The following is a 20,182-nucleotide window of genomic DNA, read 5'->3' as shown; positions in this document are numbered from 1 at the left end:
ACATTAAGCCATGTACACAAATTCTGATGTGATGGCAATGTGTGACAGAAAAATCCTCCTTATTGTGGCTCTTAGAGCAGTACTTTCAACACATTACAGCAATGCTCCAGACATAAAATCTTGCAAACTAATATTTAGAAACTTAAAAGCCGAAGTCCAAAGTTCAAAACAGCATTTTCATTTCAGAGTCCAATAGAAAATATACATGTCTAAGCATCTTTGTCATTCTCGGCTTTTGAAAGCTTCCTCTCATTTTCAAGTAATTACTACTTTATTTAAAGATTGGTCCAGAACATCTAGTTATCAGCAATCTTGGGAGGATTTTTATAAAATATTTTAATGACCCAAGACCAAAAGGTATGTGAAGTTTAAATTAATCTACTTGTGATTCATTTGAAATTGGAAAACAGCCAGGTAGTTCAGCCTATGAGATGAATAATTAAAGTACATTTTTAAAATACTTTATAAGAGTCTGAAAGTCTCACAGACTGCCCTTTTGGCTTCTGTCAATAAAACCAGAAAGACATCCATGTAATCCGATTTAACAGATCAATAGCTTCCTAATAAGGGAATGGCACCAACTCTGTGCACAAAATCTTCCTTTACGTCCTCTTAGTCTATATAAATTTAGCAATTCTAAAACTTTTTGATAGGTTGATTCTACCTAGAGGAAATCATGCTCTGCAAATGACCCAGAGAGAAACTGCCTGAGATAAGCGATGGATGACAAGATAACAATATCTTGTCATCTCTTCTGTAAACTGATCTGAAAGAAAACCAAGCCTACAGAATGAGGCTGCTGCCTAAGTAGCCACTGTAATGCTAATACATGTGTGTAGAGAAAAAGAATCCTGACTGAGTTGCAAGTACGTAGTAACCAAACCATGCCAGCCTCCCTAGGCAGGACCACCACACTGCAGAGATGCACTGTGCAATTGCAGACATTCACAACAGAGGGTTCATCCCAGTGTACTTACTTAGAATTAAAGCAATGAGCAGCTGTGACAACCCATTCTTTGGAAAGGACAGCTCCTCCACAGATATGCTCATTTGAAATTTGTATGCTGACCTGCCAAGGCCATGAGTATGGTACTGCTTCTTCACCTCCAATTATCCTACTGAAGATGAACCTGGGCTGATTTGAAGGCACTCCACAAATATCATCTGAAACAGAAAAGACAAACATCTCAAGAAGTATTTAGAAGTTAAGATTGGTAAAGAGCAGCCCATTTAAGAGCTACCCCTCAACTTCTCAGGCTCCCCTCCCAACACCTTTTTTGCTACATCTTTCAAGTTTTCTCATTACAAATCATCTGCATGTTTAGAGATACCACGAGGAGATCTTTGCAAAAAACTGAGTTCACCAAGATGAAAGCAACTGCTTATGAGAGGATTCTTAGATCCTATGCCACTTCAAAGGTTTTAGCCTCAGACCTACAACGAATATGGACACATTCCATTCTCCATAAACTGCTAGAGGTTAAAAAAAAAAAGGAAGTTTTAGAACTCTGGTTATTAGTTTCAAAAACCCTGTACACCTTGCAATTATTTTCCAAGAAGCAGGGTGTAAAACTGACTGACAGTCTGTAAAAATGTCAGTCTACTGCTCTAAGTGACTTAAGAAGATGAAGGAAACAAGCAAAAAATGCCTTCTATTATTCAAAAGCTAAAACATAGAAAGGTTACTATTCATCTTTTTATTTCCTCAGCACATCTTAATGAAAAATCTTGGGAAAACTCAGACTGCAGCCATTAAATATTTGGAGAAAACACCATTTAAGTCCTAGAGGTACTCCACATTCCCATGAAGAAAACATACCTCAGGTTGACATACCTGTTGTAACCTGTATTTCTTCTACAGTCGTATCCATATCTTCAAAAACTTCTTCACTAGTTGAATTCAAAGTATCTAAATCTAGCAAATGAAAATAGCAAATGTGTTAGTGGGTTGTCTTGAATGATACTTTTATTTCTAAATTATTTTTATTTCCCTATTATCATTTCTGTAGAAGAATAGATTTCTACAACAGCAGGGGCCTGTGTTATTACATCTTCACATGGTAACTAAAGTCCATTCAAAATGTACCAAAATACTTTACACAAAACAAAAACCCTGAGGTTTGGGGGGAGATTCCATTTGTTTCTCTTTACCTGCTCAATAAGTCCTTTGTTCAATGTCTCAATAGGTTCATAATATTTTTCACTGAACTATGTATTATGTGAAAATCTCCTAGAACAAAAATCATTCTGAATATCCAGATTCAGCACAGAGCCCTTTGTGCTGCCCCCAGTGAGGCAGTCTCCCAAGTTACTTCTATTACCTGTTACATGTACAAAAGAGATTGTAGCTTTGAATCCTCAAAGGTCTCTGTTTCATCAGAGTGAAAGACAACAAGCATCAGAGCAGAGGAGCTTAAAACAGGTGCTGGTAGGTCAAATCCACAAGACTTAGCTAAAGATCAGAAAGCACAGGTTCACAGCAGATTAGAAGGTAGGTTTTTCATCCTTATCTCTTTCAACAGTCTGTGCATTCCAGCTGCTACGTAGGAAGGTGTTGTGCAAGATAGATTGCAACACTCATGCTCTTAGGTTGCCATTACATACAGAACACACTGGAAAATTGGTTTCCTATTGCTGTTTCAGCACTAATATCTGCCCAGTGCTATCTAAGCAACAGCATCAATTAGTGTTGAAAAGATTGATTGGCACAGGTCTTCCTTTCTTTTGATATAGCCAGGGGATCTCCAGCAGGGTGGTTAAGAATAACATGAATGCCATCTGGAGTGAAGAAAAACTGGACTCTGACAACCTGTGGGTTGCTTTCTGTTCCTGATCTGACCAACATAATTACTATAAAACAAATTATTGTCTTAAATTCTTCTCTTCATTTACATGAATTCAGATTGCATTCCACATAGAACTTAAATACACCAAATAGTTATTAGAGGTCTTTGCCTCAAACAAGTGGAACAGAACCATACATGTAAGTATTTCAAGGTACTCGGACTGGTACCTACAACATCACCTGAGATTCTAATGTTGAACTTGATTTTACGGTTAAAACAGGGCTACTGAAATTCATAGGACTAATAGTTCATCCCCAACAACATGTTGAAAATCAAAGCCAACCAATTTCCTCCTCTTTTCCCACATCTTCATACACAGTCACAGCATCATAGAAGCAATCTTCACTCTCTTCTACTTCAAAAGATTTGTATGTAGCTTACGTTAAAAAAAAAAAATATTGTTAATTCACAAATTAAAATTCAATTATCACAATAATGTCTTTAATAGTCTCAAAGAATCTTTAGGGTCTGGTTTCTGTGGCATTCAGACCTCTCACAAGTGACACGTCATATTAAAATTTGATAGAAAATGTGTCAAATAAAATGACACATGATAAACCAGAAAATCCTATTTTACTATTAACCTAAAGGAGAAATCAAAAAACCTTTCTGGCTTTTGGGATGGAAAGCAATTTCTTTAACTGTATCCGCAGCATTATTCAAGCTTATGTTGCTAGATCTTGTTTGTCCTTAGCTGCACATTTTCGTGTCAACTAAATGCTATCCACTTCCATTCTGTAGACACAAGAAGCACTCATATTATACCTTGATTACACGGTCCTCTGGCGCATAAATAATCCATTGACAGTCTGCCAGATTACTGTACTGTTCTGGATAGTGCATACTTTGTAACACTCCTTCTTCAAAAAGGACAGCTACGAACTCACAGCCAGAATCTGGAAATCCAGAGAAAAACAAAAACAGATGCACCTCTTAAATCATTTGCAAAAAAATAAAAATAAAATCTGGAAAACCTCTCATGGCGCTTTCACACAATTGAGAAAGCAAACAGGAAAAGAGCAGCAAGCTAAATTCTTCTGCATGAAAAACATGCAAACAAAATTTTTCATCTGTTCCCAGGTGGAACAGATGATTCAACCATGACAATAGCACTCCCCCTTTGCTACAGGCAGTGCACTGCAGACTGAGGTGCTTGTGTGCACTGCTCTCTGTGGGGAGGAGAGGGACACAGGCATGTCAGAAGAACATTTGCTAGCTTTAGAAATGAAAGTGGAGATATAAAACACAACCATTGGACGTGTCTTCCCAATCCTTGCTATGCAGTGGCAAGGCCCCTCAGAGGGGATTTCTCCCTATATACTCCACAAAGGAGCCCTTACGCTACACAAAGGAAAGAAACTGGTTGGAAAAACTGTAGAAACTGAAACAGGTGTCTGTCTTTAATGGGATTGTCTAGACTCAGTACATGGCCCTTGCACCTGCTCCCTAGCAATGGTAAACTGCTCTACACAGCAAACCTGAAAGCAATTTTTCACTACATATACCTAAGCATTAGCTGCCTCCCTCAGGGCCCCTACAGGAAAGCATGCTTGGAACTAGCAAAGCACCTTTCATCTGGAAATTTGCCTCATTTTAAACTAATTTTACTAAGTTTTAGAATATTCTGGAAGTAGGGAAGGAAATGAACTCTTACATGAAGTGGATGGAGAAGAGGCAAAGTAACATGAGGGCTTTTCTTAACAGCATCTATCCTCTCTCTTTCTGACATCCCAGTTTTTCCACAATGTCACACAGCTGCCTAAGCACACTTACCTCATTCACTACACCATCCACTTGGAAAAAGTCAAAGGAACTCCCTCTGATTTATGTTCTCCTCCAGTTTATTTTTTCAGGGCACCACCCAAGAGCACAGACAGGTATATTACTAGACTTAGACTTACTAGGAAGTATATCTGGTGTAAGAGCTTTGTACATCACGGAAAAACCAGTTCCATAATCCTTGCTGTCAGAAACAAATTTCAGCCTTATACTATTGGAGCCAATCAAAATAGGTAATGGAAGATCTCCTCCACAGAATTTCCCTGAAACAAGATATCTGAGAGTAATCACAGTTCAAAGTCTTTAGTCACTTGAGAAAACTTTGATGTACCATTTTTTGTACCTGGCTATAAAAAACTATAGATGAAAAGGAAATTGCCTATCCAATCCCCTCTATTCACTATTAATCCATTAGCCCAAATAAAAGAAAATAAAAATATTAAAAATAGAATTAAAATATTAAAAATTGAAAATCCTTGACACCATCAATTCACATGCTGACACAGCTCCCTAACATGTATTCTTCCATTCTTTTCCTCTCACAACCTCTCATCGTTTAGTTTAGATCACATGTCACAATGTGTTCGTTATGAAAACACAAGTAAAACATCATCAACTGCAATGTCCTCTCTAGGTTTAATTGCCTTTAGAATGAAAGGAAATGCTAACAGATTATTTCAAAGAACAAGGGGACAGCAACTCACCAATAAGTCTGTTGTCTTTTGAATAGACTGATAAAGAATCATAGTCACAAAATGTTTCTGGCTCTATATCAAAGTGGGAAAAACGAAGCAATATATAATTTCCTTCCGGTACAAGTAGAGTCCATACACACAATCTGGAATGATAGATTTGTTCCTGTTGACAAAACTACAACGAAAAACAACCACACAGGTACCAGGAAGAGTTTCTGGACAAGGTTTCTGTATTGTCTACTCACTGGTGGTTTTGATAGAACTGTTTGAGACTTCCAGGAAAATGTAGTTCTCCTTCACTGTTTGGGAGCTTGCCATCTTGAACACCACAAAATGCTGCATTGCAGAGTTAAAAAAAAAATAGGAAGAACACATTTGCAATCATCTGAGAATATTGTGAGACTCAAGACTGCTCAGCAGTACCTTGTTACTGATGGCAGACTGTTGCTGGGTCTTTCCTGTCTTCTCTCTTTTATTTAAAATTACAGCAAGCCATTTTTAAGCACAGAATTTGGAGGCAAAACCAAGCACTGCTGGAGCCCTATCATATTTTACTGTAAAAATGGCAGTGTTTGCTTTTTACCTTGAATAAACTATTTGCTAAATTAAGATTTTGGTAAAAGTATTTTTCAGGTACAAAAAATACATATCATAAGACATTCATTGCTGTCCATTTATAATAATGTTCTTAGCTATATTACAGCAGGATACTTCTGTAACAGTACAACATGGTATTGGAAGAAGCAAAAGCTTTTCTGTTGAGATAGCTACTGCTAGAAACTACAACTACTTACAAAAATTGCCTCCTCTTGCCTTTCTTTCTCCTTGCCAAGGTAAGCTAGTAAGACATTTATCAACAATTTGCAGGAAAAAAAAATAATGAGTCATGTACTTTAAAGATCATCTTACCTAAATTGTCCTAGGAAGACCAGTAAAAATTTTCAGAAAGACACAGACAGCACTTAGACACCCAATGCTCATTGGTCTAAACAAGTCTATTGCAAACTGACTGCATGCCTAAGCACATTTGTCATCTGAGAAATTTCTAGATAGTAAAAACTGAAATTCTAAGATCTAGTTCACAGGAGTTACTATTATCCTTATGTGAAGTTGTATCTAGTTGAACTGTGCCCAAAAAGAACATAAACATGACAGAATCAAAACAAAACTTCAAATGTAAAACAAATTATATTCATATATGGTGGTTTTAGTTATTTTTGGTTTTGATTTTTTTTTTTTTTTTACATTTCATTCACAGAAATGGACATCAGATAAGTAGATTCATCATAAACTGCTCAGAAGTACTATCAATGTATCTCATACTTCCTGTTTAGAATCTATATTGTTATACAGAATCAACCTCACTAACTGGATTTCTTGCATTGCTTGAGGCTCTGTTCTATATTTTTCCCATTAATCCTATTTACGTTTCAATAAAAATATTGCTTTTCATATGTAGCTGTCTTAAGGGAAATTCCCTTTTGAAGTCACCAGCACGTAAGTAGTATCCTACATAAGTTGTTTTTTTTTTTTTTTTTTTTACTGACCCAGAAGAAAAAAGTGTATTTTTAAAGTATGCATTTATGCATTTTAAAGTGCATTGATGAGTCATGCTATAAATATGTTTCCTCCTTCACGGATTATATATCAGACTATTCAGGGAGAAGGCTAGTTATGCTCTAACATAGATAAAAGATTCTGAAAAAATACTGTACTCACGTGTAGAACTTTTCATTTTCAGGTCTAATAAGGGAGGAAGGGGGTGAAAAAAAGAATATATTACTGTAGTTTTGTATTAACAACATACACACTATTTTTAACAGTGTGAAATAGTAAGTTTATACAGCTAGCACTGACGCAAATTTGAATGCTTCCTGGGGACATAGCGCCTACAGTAAACTAGGCTTGGAACTAAAACAAAATTGCAAGTTCAGGCAATGCTAATTTCAGAATAAACAATTCTAGAGCAACCACTGCTAGAATTAACCACACATTGATAGGCCACTGCTCAATCTGAGCAGCACTCTCTGTGTACTTATGGGTTGAGTAGATGTGATACATTTCAGGGAAGGATAGCAGAATCCAACTGCTTCCATCACATCAGGGACACAGAGACATTGAACCTGACAGCAGTTACAGTCCAGATTCTTTGCACCAGTGGAACAGTGTAAAAGAGTGGCAAGTGAAGCTAGGAAATTGTTATTTTTTTCTCACCATTTTTTTTAAACCATTGACTAACAAAACCTCTCAAAACACACCTCCTCAGTTTTCCAATTCTCCACATACATTTTAATACAATCTCCTTTATCTTTTAAAGAACATAGCTCAAAATGGAAGAAAATATTAATTCAGACTCTTAATGCTCTGAGTGAAGTTAACACCTACACATAATGTTATTTATATCTCCAGCTGCATGACTTTGGAAGTGATTGATAACTTTCATGCTGCTCTGCTGTACAGAGGACATGTAGCCTTTTGGGCAGAGTAAGCAGAAATGCTTCTGAGACCACGACTTTTGCCCATACAGTCAAATGCCCAATAAACACATTTTAGCTGAGGAAAATGATAAGCAACTTCAAAGAGGTGCATATGGAATTTCAGACATTTTCAACTGGTTAAATTTCCACTTAAAACCAAAAATACCAGGCTAACTGGCTAGCTGGATAAAAGGACCATCCTTAAAGGTAATATACGAATAAGTAATAATAAATAAATAAATACATATATCATCCAGTTAGAAGACAAAGTGGAAGAGAAACAATCGTTTACAATAATCTTACAAACAATTTGGTTTTGGCAATTACCAATCAGTACCATCTACTTAAAGGCATTGTGAAAATCTATGATACTTTGACAGGAATAATGGGATAACATTAGTACTGTATCTTGAAAAAGATAAATGAAATGTTGTTATGAGACAGAAGAGTTGTCACAAGTGAGAGAGAAATTACTGTGGAGACTTAATACCAGCACTCATATTTTCTTGAATCCAGGAAAGCACCGCACTGAGGTCTGTGAATATTCCTGGTGATCCTCTTTCGTAATATTTCTTCTTCTCATTACCTATCCAGCCACGAGCACATCCCATCCCCCAGGAGATCACACCAGCGAGAATCCAGGCACCGTGCTTACGTCGGCACAAAAGAGGGCCCCCTGAGTCTCCCTGTAAGAACCCCCAGAACCCACAGCTTACAAAAGTGCATGCATACCAACCACTGAGCAAGCCTCTAAGAGTTTATTGAGTTGCCTTTTTTTTTTTTATCACAGTAATAAACCTGCCACAAAACAGAATAGTCATTTAAAAAAAAAAAAGGCAAAAAAAGAAAAAAAGACATCATATTTAGTCAGGATTTTGAGAGGGGGAGAGATTAATTCACTCTGAAGTGCACATCTGCTGTGTTTCAGCATGAAAAAGGGAGTGAAGAGCTTTTCTTTTTCTTTTTTTTTAATTTTACATGACAAGCAACAATCAATTTTATCTCACTTCCTTCCAAGGCAAAACTTTCTAACTTCCTCCATACTATGTTAGCAGTATTCACTAATCAATGTTTATCAAGTTTTCTAAAGTTAGAAAGCTCTATGCATTACTGCACTGGGATACACTGTGAAATTGCTGTCAGACACTTATCATGCAATTCGCACAATAATTAAAATAGTCATATAATTAATTGCATTCCTCCATACAGAACTTTTCCAAGAATTCACACATCAAAATAAATATACCCCAAATATCACAATGTGCAGTGTATTTATTCACTTAGGTGCACAGAGCCTTGAGCTTCAGAGAAATACTTGTAAGTAGACAAGGCCCTCTGTTCAGCTGACCTGACAGGCATCTTTTCCTCCATCTGGAAATCCAGCACACATTATAGTGTCACCTTGGATGGGTTTCTTTAAAGATGACAAAGCTCTTGAACATTCCTTCCTATTCAGAATTGGTAGATTGACCTCATATAAAACTTGAGGGAGTACTCCATCTTAAACAAAAAAAAAATGTTCATAAGAAATGCTGAGAGATGAACTTAATGTCACTGCTAATACACAAAGAAAAACACATTGGAAACTTGCTCTGGGCCATTTTATGTTTACAAGCATGTTTTGATAAACATCCAGTTTTGCATACATAAGCAATTTTACTTGAATAAACTTCAAAGTGTCTCCAACATGAAATACGGGTCTTGTGTACTCTAGTGATCCATCTTGAGGTAATTCACAAGTAGACATAAAAGCTAGCAAAGATCCCATTTTGAGATTACAATTCTTATGACCAGTTTATCATTTCTTCTGGGCTGTCTATAGCCTATGCAAAGAAGCTCTTAGCTTCAGAAATAAGCTAACACTGCATGTTGGGACAGACATACTTTTCAAGTAAATATCTGAAACCAAACAATATGGTAAGAGGATGTTTGCTCATCTGAAAATAACTACCTGCTACACAGATACAAAGTTGCTATACAAGTCCAAGTCCTCGCCCATTGGCAAGAGAAGGATGAACAAAGGAAGCAAAGACTGACACAGCCAGTGTCAATGAAACTAGAATGTCTAAGAACAATTCCAGAGACTTACTCTCATTTAAACGTCCCCAGCCGCAAGTAGTACAGATATATCCTGCTTCAAACTTTTCACCTGGATCAGGAAGACATGCTGGCAAAACTGATGAACCTGCCACATATGGACATGAAGTTTCTTGATAAATATTTGAAAAAGGAACAACAAAAAAGTACTTTATTTTTCATCTAGTTCTTTAAAACTAATTATTTTTGTGGTGTCTGAAATATTAATCAGGCATTTGACAATTTATCCTTGCTTTTTCTTCTTCACATTTCCCATATTTAACTATGGTCTTACTGAAGCTGAAGGCTCCATCTAGCTTCAGAAGGGCAACGTCGTAGTTCATCGGCCTTCTGGGGTCAAAGTTTGGATGCTTAATGACATATTTAACGGGGAGTGTCTGCTCTCCACTCTCCCAGATCCTCAAATCATGCTCTCCTGCAGTGACATTCAAATACTCGAGTATGTTCCTGCAAAAGAGCAAAATAAAAATTCAACTATAGAATCTTCAAAACGAAAGTAAAAATGTAGTTATTTTTAAACAGAGAAGTTATTACTACTGATACTTAGTACCTTTCATCTTCAGATTTTAAAGCATTTAAGATCTACAGTCAATATGCATGCCCTACAGTAGAAATTGAGAGATAAAACAACCGAGAGAAATACATTTTACTACATTCCTGATTGTGTTTAAGAGGTTCGCTAAAGAACCAGCTCCTATTCTTGTGCTTAAAAATGTTTGATCACACTGCATTTTCAGAGGATGGAAAATTCGAGTATAGGGAAGTACAAAAAAATAATAATACCACTTTTCTAGCATTCTCTGTTTACGTCTTAAAACGTAGTGAATCCTGCTTCGGGGTTCGTAGTACCAAATCAAAATGTACAGCAAGGAAACAAACAAACAAAAAAACAATCATGATGAACTTGCTATTCTGCTTCAGATTTATTCACCAACTTGATGAATTACTTTTGTGTCAGGAGGCTTTATGCTGATTCAAGTACTGCCAGTCCTTCTGTAGTTAATAAAAACTCTCCAGTTATTATTGGCTAATTTAACCAAGATGTGGTCATATACTACTTCTGATACAGATCAAATGTAAAATTCGAAGTGATCCGTTAGTACAAAGATTCAGTATTAACTGCCAGGGAATTAGAATGTAGAATCTCAGAATCTCTGTGAAGCCACAACAGAATCAGGACTGAAACCTTGTGTTTTGTTTTTGTTTTTCAACTAAGGCTGAATGTCATTAATGTCATCAGCATGCAAGAAATCAGTACTGTGTCCATTCACCATTTAATTGCACCTATGGTGCTAGATGCTACCTGTGAAAAAAAAATATTGCAATCACCTGATAATTATAATTAGGTTATATCTATACTAGATTTTTACCTACTCTTCCAAAATCAGTCTTCATCTCACTGTGTAAGGCTATCCTATTCTTAGTTTTGAAACATTCAAAGGTGTTTTTTTTTTTCCTCCTTTCTTGTTAAAACATGGAAAATATTGGTTACACATGAAAGAGCAGTACCTGGAAGTAATCTCCAAAGAAAGATGCTAAAGCACACACACTTTCATAATCAATGTTTTTCTGCACCTGCAATCTGCTCCTGAAATATCACATCCATACCTGTCTAAGATACAGTGAGCTGCTGTGACCACCCACTGAGCAGAAACAATGGTGCCTCCACAGAAATGCTTCTGCCTTCGTTTCAAGGAAACCTGTGTCACATAAAGAAGACTTTGCAGATTCACATAGCTAAGGTACATGCTGCACTTCAAGCAAAGATGCTTTCACAGTACTCCTACTTTCCTTGAGACTAAGAGATGCTAAACCTTGCTGTTTTCGTTGTCTATGACTTGGCACCCAGATAAAAGCATCATACATAAGAAATGCCAATTCACTGACTTATTCAGCATGCTGTAAAGGCTACTGGCTAGTCGATAACTTTTCCTTTGTAGGTCACTGGGAGCACCGCAGAGCCCTTGACATCTATTCCATAACCTTTATTCAGTTTGTAAGCTTAAATCACCAAGCACCATGAGGTACCCTATCTTCCGAAGTGCAAATCCATGATACCTGACAATGGTTATGGGTGTTGGGGTATCCTATTTCTGAGCAGTTTTGCCCATGCATCTTTACATAGACTAATCTAAAGATGCTCTTTCAGAATTAATGATAAACAATATGCAAAGGTTTCTTAGAGAGCAGGACAGATTCATGTCCTCTCAGCCTGCTTCACTGCTTTTCACAAATGCAGGGTGGAGCTCAACAATATGTCATTAAGTGTCAATAAGCACAAAGTATACCAGTTTTCTTTTGTCATTTCTATGAATATAAAGAAAGCAAGGACTTTGTTCTGAAGATAAAACCTCATTTGCTTGTGCAAACCTGCCATGGATGTGAGCCTTGTTTCACCTGGCTCCCCCCAACAATCCGAGTGAAAAGGTTAAGGTAACTCCACGGATTTGTCTCATGAACTTTCTGCCCACACTTAGGATCTGAGGGATAGAAGTAGAAAAAGAAGGAATGATTTATTTTGGGTTGCTGCTTTTCTACTTTTTAGCAGCATAAAGTTGGAAGGCATGGCCTGGCACAGAGGCACTAATGTACAATGTGTACATTTTGTACACAAATGTACAATTGTACACTAATGTACATTTGTGTACAATTACACAAATTAGTAAATCTTAATGAAGGAAATGGAACAACTGCAATCATTAATTGTGCCAAAAAGAAGTATGCTCTGGATTGTAAGATATAAGACAATGGAAGAAAAGACTCACTATATTTTGTTTGCAGCCCATGGGTAACATGCTAAACCAGGACCTTCATTAACTTACTGCTAATTTGAGAGTATTTAATTTTATTTACTTAGTTATAAATCACATTTATTTAATTTTATTCATTCTGAATCATCAAGGAATCTGACAAAAGCTGCATAAGAATTACTTATTAAAAGTTAACTTTCAGTTACAGACTTGGATCTGGACAAAAGCAAACAATCAAAACCAGACAAGTTAGTCTAATGCTACCTTGTGCCTAGATCTACAAGCTCTCAGGGTTAAAACCCCACTGGGTGAAACTAACACAGCTTCTTTATTTCAGCATTAACTCCTTTGCTTTTCACTGCGTATGAACAAAAGCTTTAGTACTTAGAAAACTCTTAAAGTTAGATGTGAAATTTTGATCCTACCTTTCTGAAGAACGAATGGTACAGCGTGAAACTCTGTAATACAAACTATCCCCATCAGGAATAACGGCAGCTTACCAGGGGCAATGTGCATCTTGAGGTGCTAAGTGATGAAGTGAAAACAAGAAGAGTTTTTATAGAGAAAAAGAAGCCCAACTATTACACCGCAGGAGAACAACAACTAATTGAAGTAGAAGTTACTCATTAATCTAGACATAGAGCACTTAACTGGACAAATAAGTTTTCCAGATTTACCAGAGCATGATTCTTTTATAATTCAATACTGGTATTTGCTGTAAAATAGTAGCTGAAATCCCCCCAGAACTTGTTTTTTTCAAGCAAAATGACAGAACCAGAAGTTACCATTGCACGCTCTTCTATCAACACTTACCCAGGCTAATTTGCACACAGAACACACCTGAATAAAATATCAGTTGCTATTTGCATTGACGATTTCTACAGCTCTTGAACAGGCAATACTTTGTATTTCCTGTATATTTTATATTTAGCCAGTTTCAAAGACCTCAGAAACATACCAAGAGATTATCACTTTGTTGACAGTATGCTGTGTTGTATGAGACAAAGATAGCTCCCTGTGTCAAAGCATCATTTTTCCAAAGGACTGGTGTTTACATCCCATTTTTAAAAGCAATCAAGGAGGACAGGGCTCAGCTTTTTAAAAATATTTCAGCTTTACTGCAGTCAGCAGCACCAGTCACTTTGATGACTAAGCTCCATTTTTAAAAGCAATGTAAGTGTGAGTCTCTTAGAAGAATATTTGAATCCTAAATAAAGGACACATTAGCAGCTAAATTAAGAGATTTCACAAAACAGAAACCGTAAGTTAAATTACCCTGTGAATTCATCACTTAAAACTTGTCTCTCATCAGTTTTAGCAGGTACTGCCTTAGAAATGACTGAATGAAGTGGTAATTACCACTTCAAAATATTATCCAAACAATCCTAAATCCATATGAAATATATAAGCACCAAGACAGACATTAAAGACATCGAGAGAATCAGCAGAACTAACTCTAGATGACAGAAGCAATAAGTTTCATTTGTACCAGAAAGGGAAAAGGATATTTATACCTTGGAACAAATAAATATTTATACAAGACAGCGAAAAGGATAGTTTTTTTTTTTCCCTTGGTTTAACTGGTTGAGATCCTCAGCTTTCCCTGTCTTTGTAAAACATAATTCAGTATTTCCACCTTAAACTATCCCACAAGAAACATAATTTTTACATGGGAGATGCATTAAACTTTGAAGACAGAGAGATACGAGGTGAACAATACATGCATGCTAATATGAGCTTCAATTTTGAACAGTTTCATAGACATAACCTATTAAAAATCTATTTTTTCCAAGATGCCAACAGGAAAAAGCAAAATATATCTGCTTTTAAAATAATTTGCAACAGTAATGAAACAGCTTCTCTTTTTGTGGTTATCATCCCAATGGAGAAGATTTATGTTTTTTGACTCTGCTGTTTCCCAAAGAAAACTATCTTATACCCAACCCTTCAGCCCCAGTCTACTGAATGTGTTCTATTATTTGACCAAGGATTTCACAATGCCTCCTACCCCCAAATCCTGCACCAGTAAACATCCCAACAATCATTTATGTATTTATTCAGTTCTAGGGTTTTGTTGTTCTTCTCCTCTGCCGGTCAGAGGAAACAGAAACAAGCTTTTACCCTGACTATGCAATTTCATAACAAGTAACTGAATACAAACCCTGTCGTGGAAACTGTTGCTTCTTCTGTTATCAATATACAGAACTTCTTAAGATTGCAGTTTTTCTACTGGTTACGCAGCAACCCCTAATTCTGCAACTTCTGAAACCTGCATCACCAACATCGTTCCAAACAGAGGACGAGCTGTAATCAAAGACTTTGAAGGCTGCTTTCTATCATTAATTCCTTTGTGACAAAACAAAAGTCCCAATCCCCAAAATCAGTTCTGTGTATTTTTGAGCTCTCTGGTTATCCACCACGATGACATCTCTTGGAACGATGCCATCCAACAGGATGATATAAAAAAAGAAGAAACAATCTCAGCATTTTTAAGTGACACTGTGCAAACATTACCTGTCACATTACTGATGAGAAATAGAAACATCCAGCCCACTGGAAAACAGAGAAACAATCAGCTCATTTCAAATTTACGACAGTGAGGCAACACTTACTGTGCAGCAGCCAAAAAGGTCAGAAAGAAAAAGCACAGAATGGCATGTTCTGTACAACCTGCCCTTCATCTGGGATGACAAAACAGGAGTGCAGCCTTTCTCGTCTAACTATTCTTTGTTTTCCTCTTTCACTACTGATTTATCGTTCTCCTTCTGAAGCCGTTATCTTTATACTGTGTGCACAGACAGAGGCACCAATGACTTTATCTACTTTTCTCACTGGCTAGCTGCTGTTGCTCCTAAAACTTGCAGCTTTGGCAGGCAGCACCACCAGCATCATTCCTGAAAAAAAGGCAAAGGTCAGATCTCAGACTTCATCTCCATCCACGCATGTGCTCCGAATCCCAGTGCAGAGCTAGCTACGTATCCCGTTAGCATCTTGTATCTTCATAGTAAGACCAGTCAAAGCCACTAAATCACCTGTTTTCCAAAATTACTGTGTGCTTGAAATCTAGATTTGATCCCCATTTTAGCAGGTAGATCCAGTCCCTAGCCACAGAATAACAGCACGAATCAATAACATTTGGTCTGTCCTGTCTCTTCTTTTGCTGTACATTTGATTTACAAACATTTTATTCTCCATAGGATACAGCTTAATGCTGTAGAAATGTATATAGCTACTTCTTCCTATGAGGTTATTAAACAAAAAAAGTACAAATAAGTTTAAGACTGGAAGAAGGCAAAGAATATAGATAACATTCGTCGTCAGAACCTTCCAGAATGGTTGCTCAGTTCTTCTGGTCTGGGGGGGCGGTTGGGGCTGGTAGGAGGGAATGCAGGCTGCTGTTCAGTTAAGGTCAGTGGACCACTGACACGACCAGACTGAAAAATGTAAATACATAAATAAATTTCAGAAATTATTCTATTCTGACTAGAAACGTTGTTTCATGTTGTTCCATCCATCCAAGAGGAAAGGTGGAAAATAACAGTGACAACGTGAAGTTTAAGAGAAGAAGAGAGAAGGAGTGAAGGATGGAGGATGAGGATGGTAACATAAGCAGCAAATGCTGGTTAGTAATTAACCTCTTAGAAGATCACTACAAAAGAGATATTCAAATAGGAGATTTGTTTTGTTTTGAAAACACTGGCTTGTGCTTTTAAGGGTCACCGATCATCTGAACTGTTTGCAAGGTCACTGCTTGAAAACTGGAAAACTTGTTTGATAAAATTAACAATTCCGTATTTTGAAAATGATATTGTTTAAATATTAAACTTCATAAATGTTATAATTAGTGTCTTACATTTATGAATCCAGTAGTTCTTAACTGAAAACAGAACCAAATATTTTAATTAAGGTTCAATAGGAAATAAATGTATCTCAGCTTTCCAAACTCATTTTTCAGCAATTTTAGCGTACTGTAATTCCAATTACTTGATTCAAATCATGCTTCAGTCTGATGTAACAAAATCAAGTTTAACTCTCATTATTCCATTATTGCCTAACATTTTCCCAAAGTAAAAGTAATTTAGATGCATATAAAAGACACCGCATGTAACCAGCACAAAAAGTCACTTCATTTTTAATGCGCATAAAAACAAACCACACACACAAACCCACACACATGAATGGTTAACTTTTTGTTCACTTTTTTCAGACAAAACCTTCATCTTACTTCAGAGAGCAATGTATTGAAAAGCTGAAGGAGTTCCCTCCTTGAAATCATCCACTCCTAGAGTCAAAACGTTCAGTAATTCATCTACTCACAAACATCTTTTCTCCTCTGCCTCCGTAAATTACGTCTCATCTCAGAGCAGAACCATGCTACTCTGCCATGTTATTATACCTTCAGCTGGGATTTACATGGCTGGGATTCGTGTACTTTTAGACCAGCAGAGGTCATTCAATAAATTTGTTTGACCTCCTGCATACTACAAACCACAGAGTTTCACTTCAACATTCCCACATCAATCCTGCAGCTCCTAGTTCAGCTATTTTATGATTTATGATTATAGCTAAGCTTGGCAAACATTGCTGAAAAGATCTACAAACTAAAATTTTGCTAAATAATGCTCATAATGCTATCAACTCATTTTCCAGAAAGATTCATACCCATGTTTTTTCAGTTAGAACATTTTTAGGAAGCCAGATTTTGACTGAAAACTAATCAAAGAAATATTTATAAAAAATGGCCAGAGATAAAAGTGTTCAGCAAGGACCATTCTGAATCTATTAACAAAAACAGCGCTGATGATAGATTGCTACTCTACGAAGGACAAACTGTTAAAAACACACAAGGCAAATTCTTCACAAGTGATAAGTATGTTTCCATTGTGCTTGGAGGTTCACAGTTGCTTTAAACCAACCCAAGTTCAGGTTGCTACCAAAAAGACAGCGGTGCCAATCTCCAAAAAAAGCCCCTGTTGCTACTACTCCCCTTGCAGTAGCCCCAGTTCTGGTCAGGCTGTGAGGAGAGCTGAATACTCTTCTTTTTTAATGTAGCTGGATTTGATTTTATAGCTGGATTGGCTTCTTGATTAAAGCTGTTACTCAAAAATTGAATGCTTGTGCCAATGCAAAGGAGGAGGAATGAATGCATGCATTAAACAGATCAGTTCATTCTTTTTGATTGCAACCTCCACTTTTGATTGCAACCACCATATTAAGAATACCTAAACCAACCATGAAACTGAAGCCAGACTGGACTTTAGACATGATATTGTCCTAAAACCAGACTTAGAATTTTCAGTTCTGTTCTAAGCTTTGCCACGACCTCCTACCTGGTTCTGGTTAGCAAACACATCTGAGCTGAACATTCTGTGATATTTAACTCTCAACTACCACACTCTGGGAACTAAAAAGTTCTTTTTCTTAGAGCATGAAGATCCCTGAAAGGACAAAGCATCCTAATACATTTTTAGCAGCATAACAAAAGTTAAAGGGCACGGTCACCCTGTATCTCCATAGCTCCAACAGGATAGTTGCTACCACCCCTGCACAGCTTACATCCACTCCTCATCCTCCCAAGTATTAGTCAGCCCAATATATCAAATTCCCTTAGATACAGACGACTTTCTAAGACTTTGCGTTCATCATTTCCTCCCCCGCTACCACTGTGCTCCCATTACAGCCTTAAGCACAACTGAAAGGGCCAGTGTTCTTGCCTCACAGAGAGGCATTTAGTTATATTTTATTGCTTCTAATTAACTAAGGCAAAGACTCAGAGGGAGCAGTAAAACAAGAAAGGCTGGCTTCTGATAGTGTTTTTACTTTAACTTGCTACATCCTTCTAAATTCTTAAGTTGACCTGTCAAGGCACAAAACAAAGCGCACAATAGCAAGAATGTTCAAATGAGTGCTCGGTGGAATAAAAACCCACAGAAGTGCCCCAAAACTTTCTTTCCTCGGAACATTTAGTCCTTATTTCAAACTTCTGGATATGCATCAAAATCTATTTGTGTTTCCTGTGCAAAGAAAAAGTGCAACTTCAAAAGAAAATGCATTAACCTCTTTTTCATTATGCAAAGCAAAGCGGAATAGTTGCTATACTAGCCAAAAGTGACCGGAAACCAAAGGAAACAACACCTGCTAGCATTTTCCCACTTTTCACAGTAGCTCTGTTATTCCTGCTCTCAGAATTCAGCAGTATATGAGTATTGCAGATGCACACTCAGTTACTTGTATCTATAATGGATAATGCTGTGAAATACATTTTCCCTCTGTAGCTAAGCCTTCTAACTGATGATGATTTTATCCTTCAGAGTAAACAAGATCAAAACCAATCAAGATGAATGATGTCAACAAATGCAAAAATACTGCAGACTATAAAAAGCATAACATGTTAAGAAAGAGGCCATAGCTTTCCTTGGATAAAGTCCAGCCTTAGACCTAGAGCATAACTGATTAATTGGTAAAGGACAAATGAAGAAAGAGAAAGGGAACAAAATTTGGCTTAGCTTAAGTATTTGGCCAGAGTATCTCAAAATGCTTCGTAAGAGAAGATCAATACTACCCTTTTTTAGCTAAGGAAAGACTGCCGTATGTACTAAGGAAATCAGTGCTGGTCAGAAGTACCCTCGTTGCTTAGCTCCCAGACATATAGCATCCCCTCAGGAAAGTATTGTTACTAATGAAATACGTAGTCCAAGAACAGTGGAAGTTCCTCAGTGTAAACCTAAAACAAATGTAGGAACACTAAAGCATTAGTTTCATGCAACTGTACTACCATATGCTGAGCTAACATACTAGTTTTTACTGTTTTTTTTTTTGTTTGGTTTGTTTTTTGCTCCTCTGCAGGCATCTAGAACTTATACTTAGCACCCTCTCACATCCAGAAGAACGAAGCCTGAAACGCAACGAACCTGAGCTCATGAGGCCTTGTACCACAGTTATTATGAGCACAAAGGGCACGGGGCATCTCCCCACTCAGCAAGCATCTCAACTACAAGAGATAAATGGTTGACACTGAAGAAACAGGCCCTCCATTCCCACCAGCTGTCTCAGTCTGCAGTTTTGCACACATACAACAGAACAAGGCCTAGAAGGAGAACATCTCTCATTAAATTGATGCATGACAGACACATCATCCAAAATAAAGCCAACAAATAACTTGATTTTCAGAGAACATAGTGAACACACATTCTAATGTCTGATTTTAACACTTGGGAAAAGCAGTTACAGCACTACAGTGCTAAGAAATATGCTCAAAATACATGACTGTTCCATCTCAGTCAAACAGCAATTAGATAAATTCTTGCATATTTTTTCAGAAATATACTAAATAAATGTGTAGCACATTAGTGTGGATATGCTGCCAGTGTGATGTCTGTACTTCATATCACATCAACACGAGGACACAAAAGGACCACACTCCATGTTCCCATTAAGTCCAACATACTAAGTCTAAAACTCAGTATCATTGTGCAGCTGATTTCAGTGAGGGTATCACTGCTTTACCAGTGCAGAGGTAAAACCAAGCCCAAATGGTA

General features: G+C 37.1%; 1 protein-coding gene across 1 annotated transcript; it reads right to left on the bottom strand.

Annotated features, from left to right (window-relative positions):
- Window positions 1–968: 968 nt before the first annotated feature.
- On the bottom strand, window positions 969–15,502 carry LOC121070454 (ovochymase-2-like). Its single transcript, XM_040557621.1, is given in 18 exon segments — window positions 969–1,164; window positions 1,835–1,915; window positions 2,322–2,360; window positions 2,363–2,452; window positions 3,130–3,222; window positions 3,590–3,742; window positions 4,748–4,888; window positions 5,330–5,463; window positions 5,566–5,656; window positions 7,040–7,063; window positions 8,288–8,483; window positions 9,146–9,297; window positions 9,887–9,982; window positions 10,169–10,341; window positions 11,503–11,594; window positions 12,265–12,374; window positions 13,070–13,169; window positions 15,257–15,502. Coding segments are annotated over 18 exon segments (2,025 nt in total). The 5' UTR covers window positions 15,326–15,502; the 3' UTR covers window positions 969–973.
- Between the last annotated feature and the right edge of the window lie 4,680 nt (window positions 15,503–20,182).

Source organism: Cygnus olor, chromosome 5 (genome assembly GCF_009769625.2).
Source record: "Cygnus olor isolate bCygOlo1 chromosome 5, bCygOlo1.pri.v2, whole genome shotgun sequence".
NCBI classification, from domain to species: domain Eukaryota; kingdom Metazoa; phylum Chordata; class Aves; order Anseriformes; family Anatidae; genus Cygnus; species Cygnus olor.
This window is presented reverse-complemented; position numbering and strand designations above follow the sequence as displayed.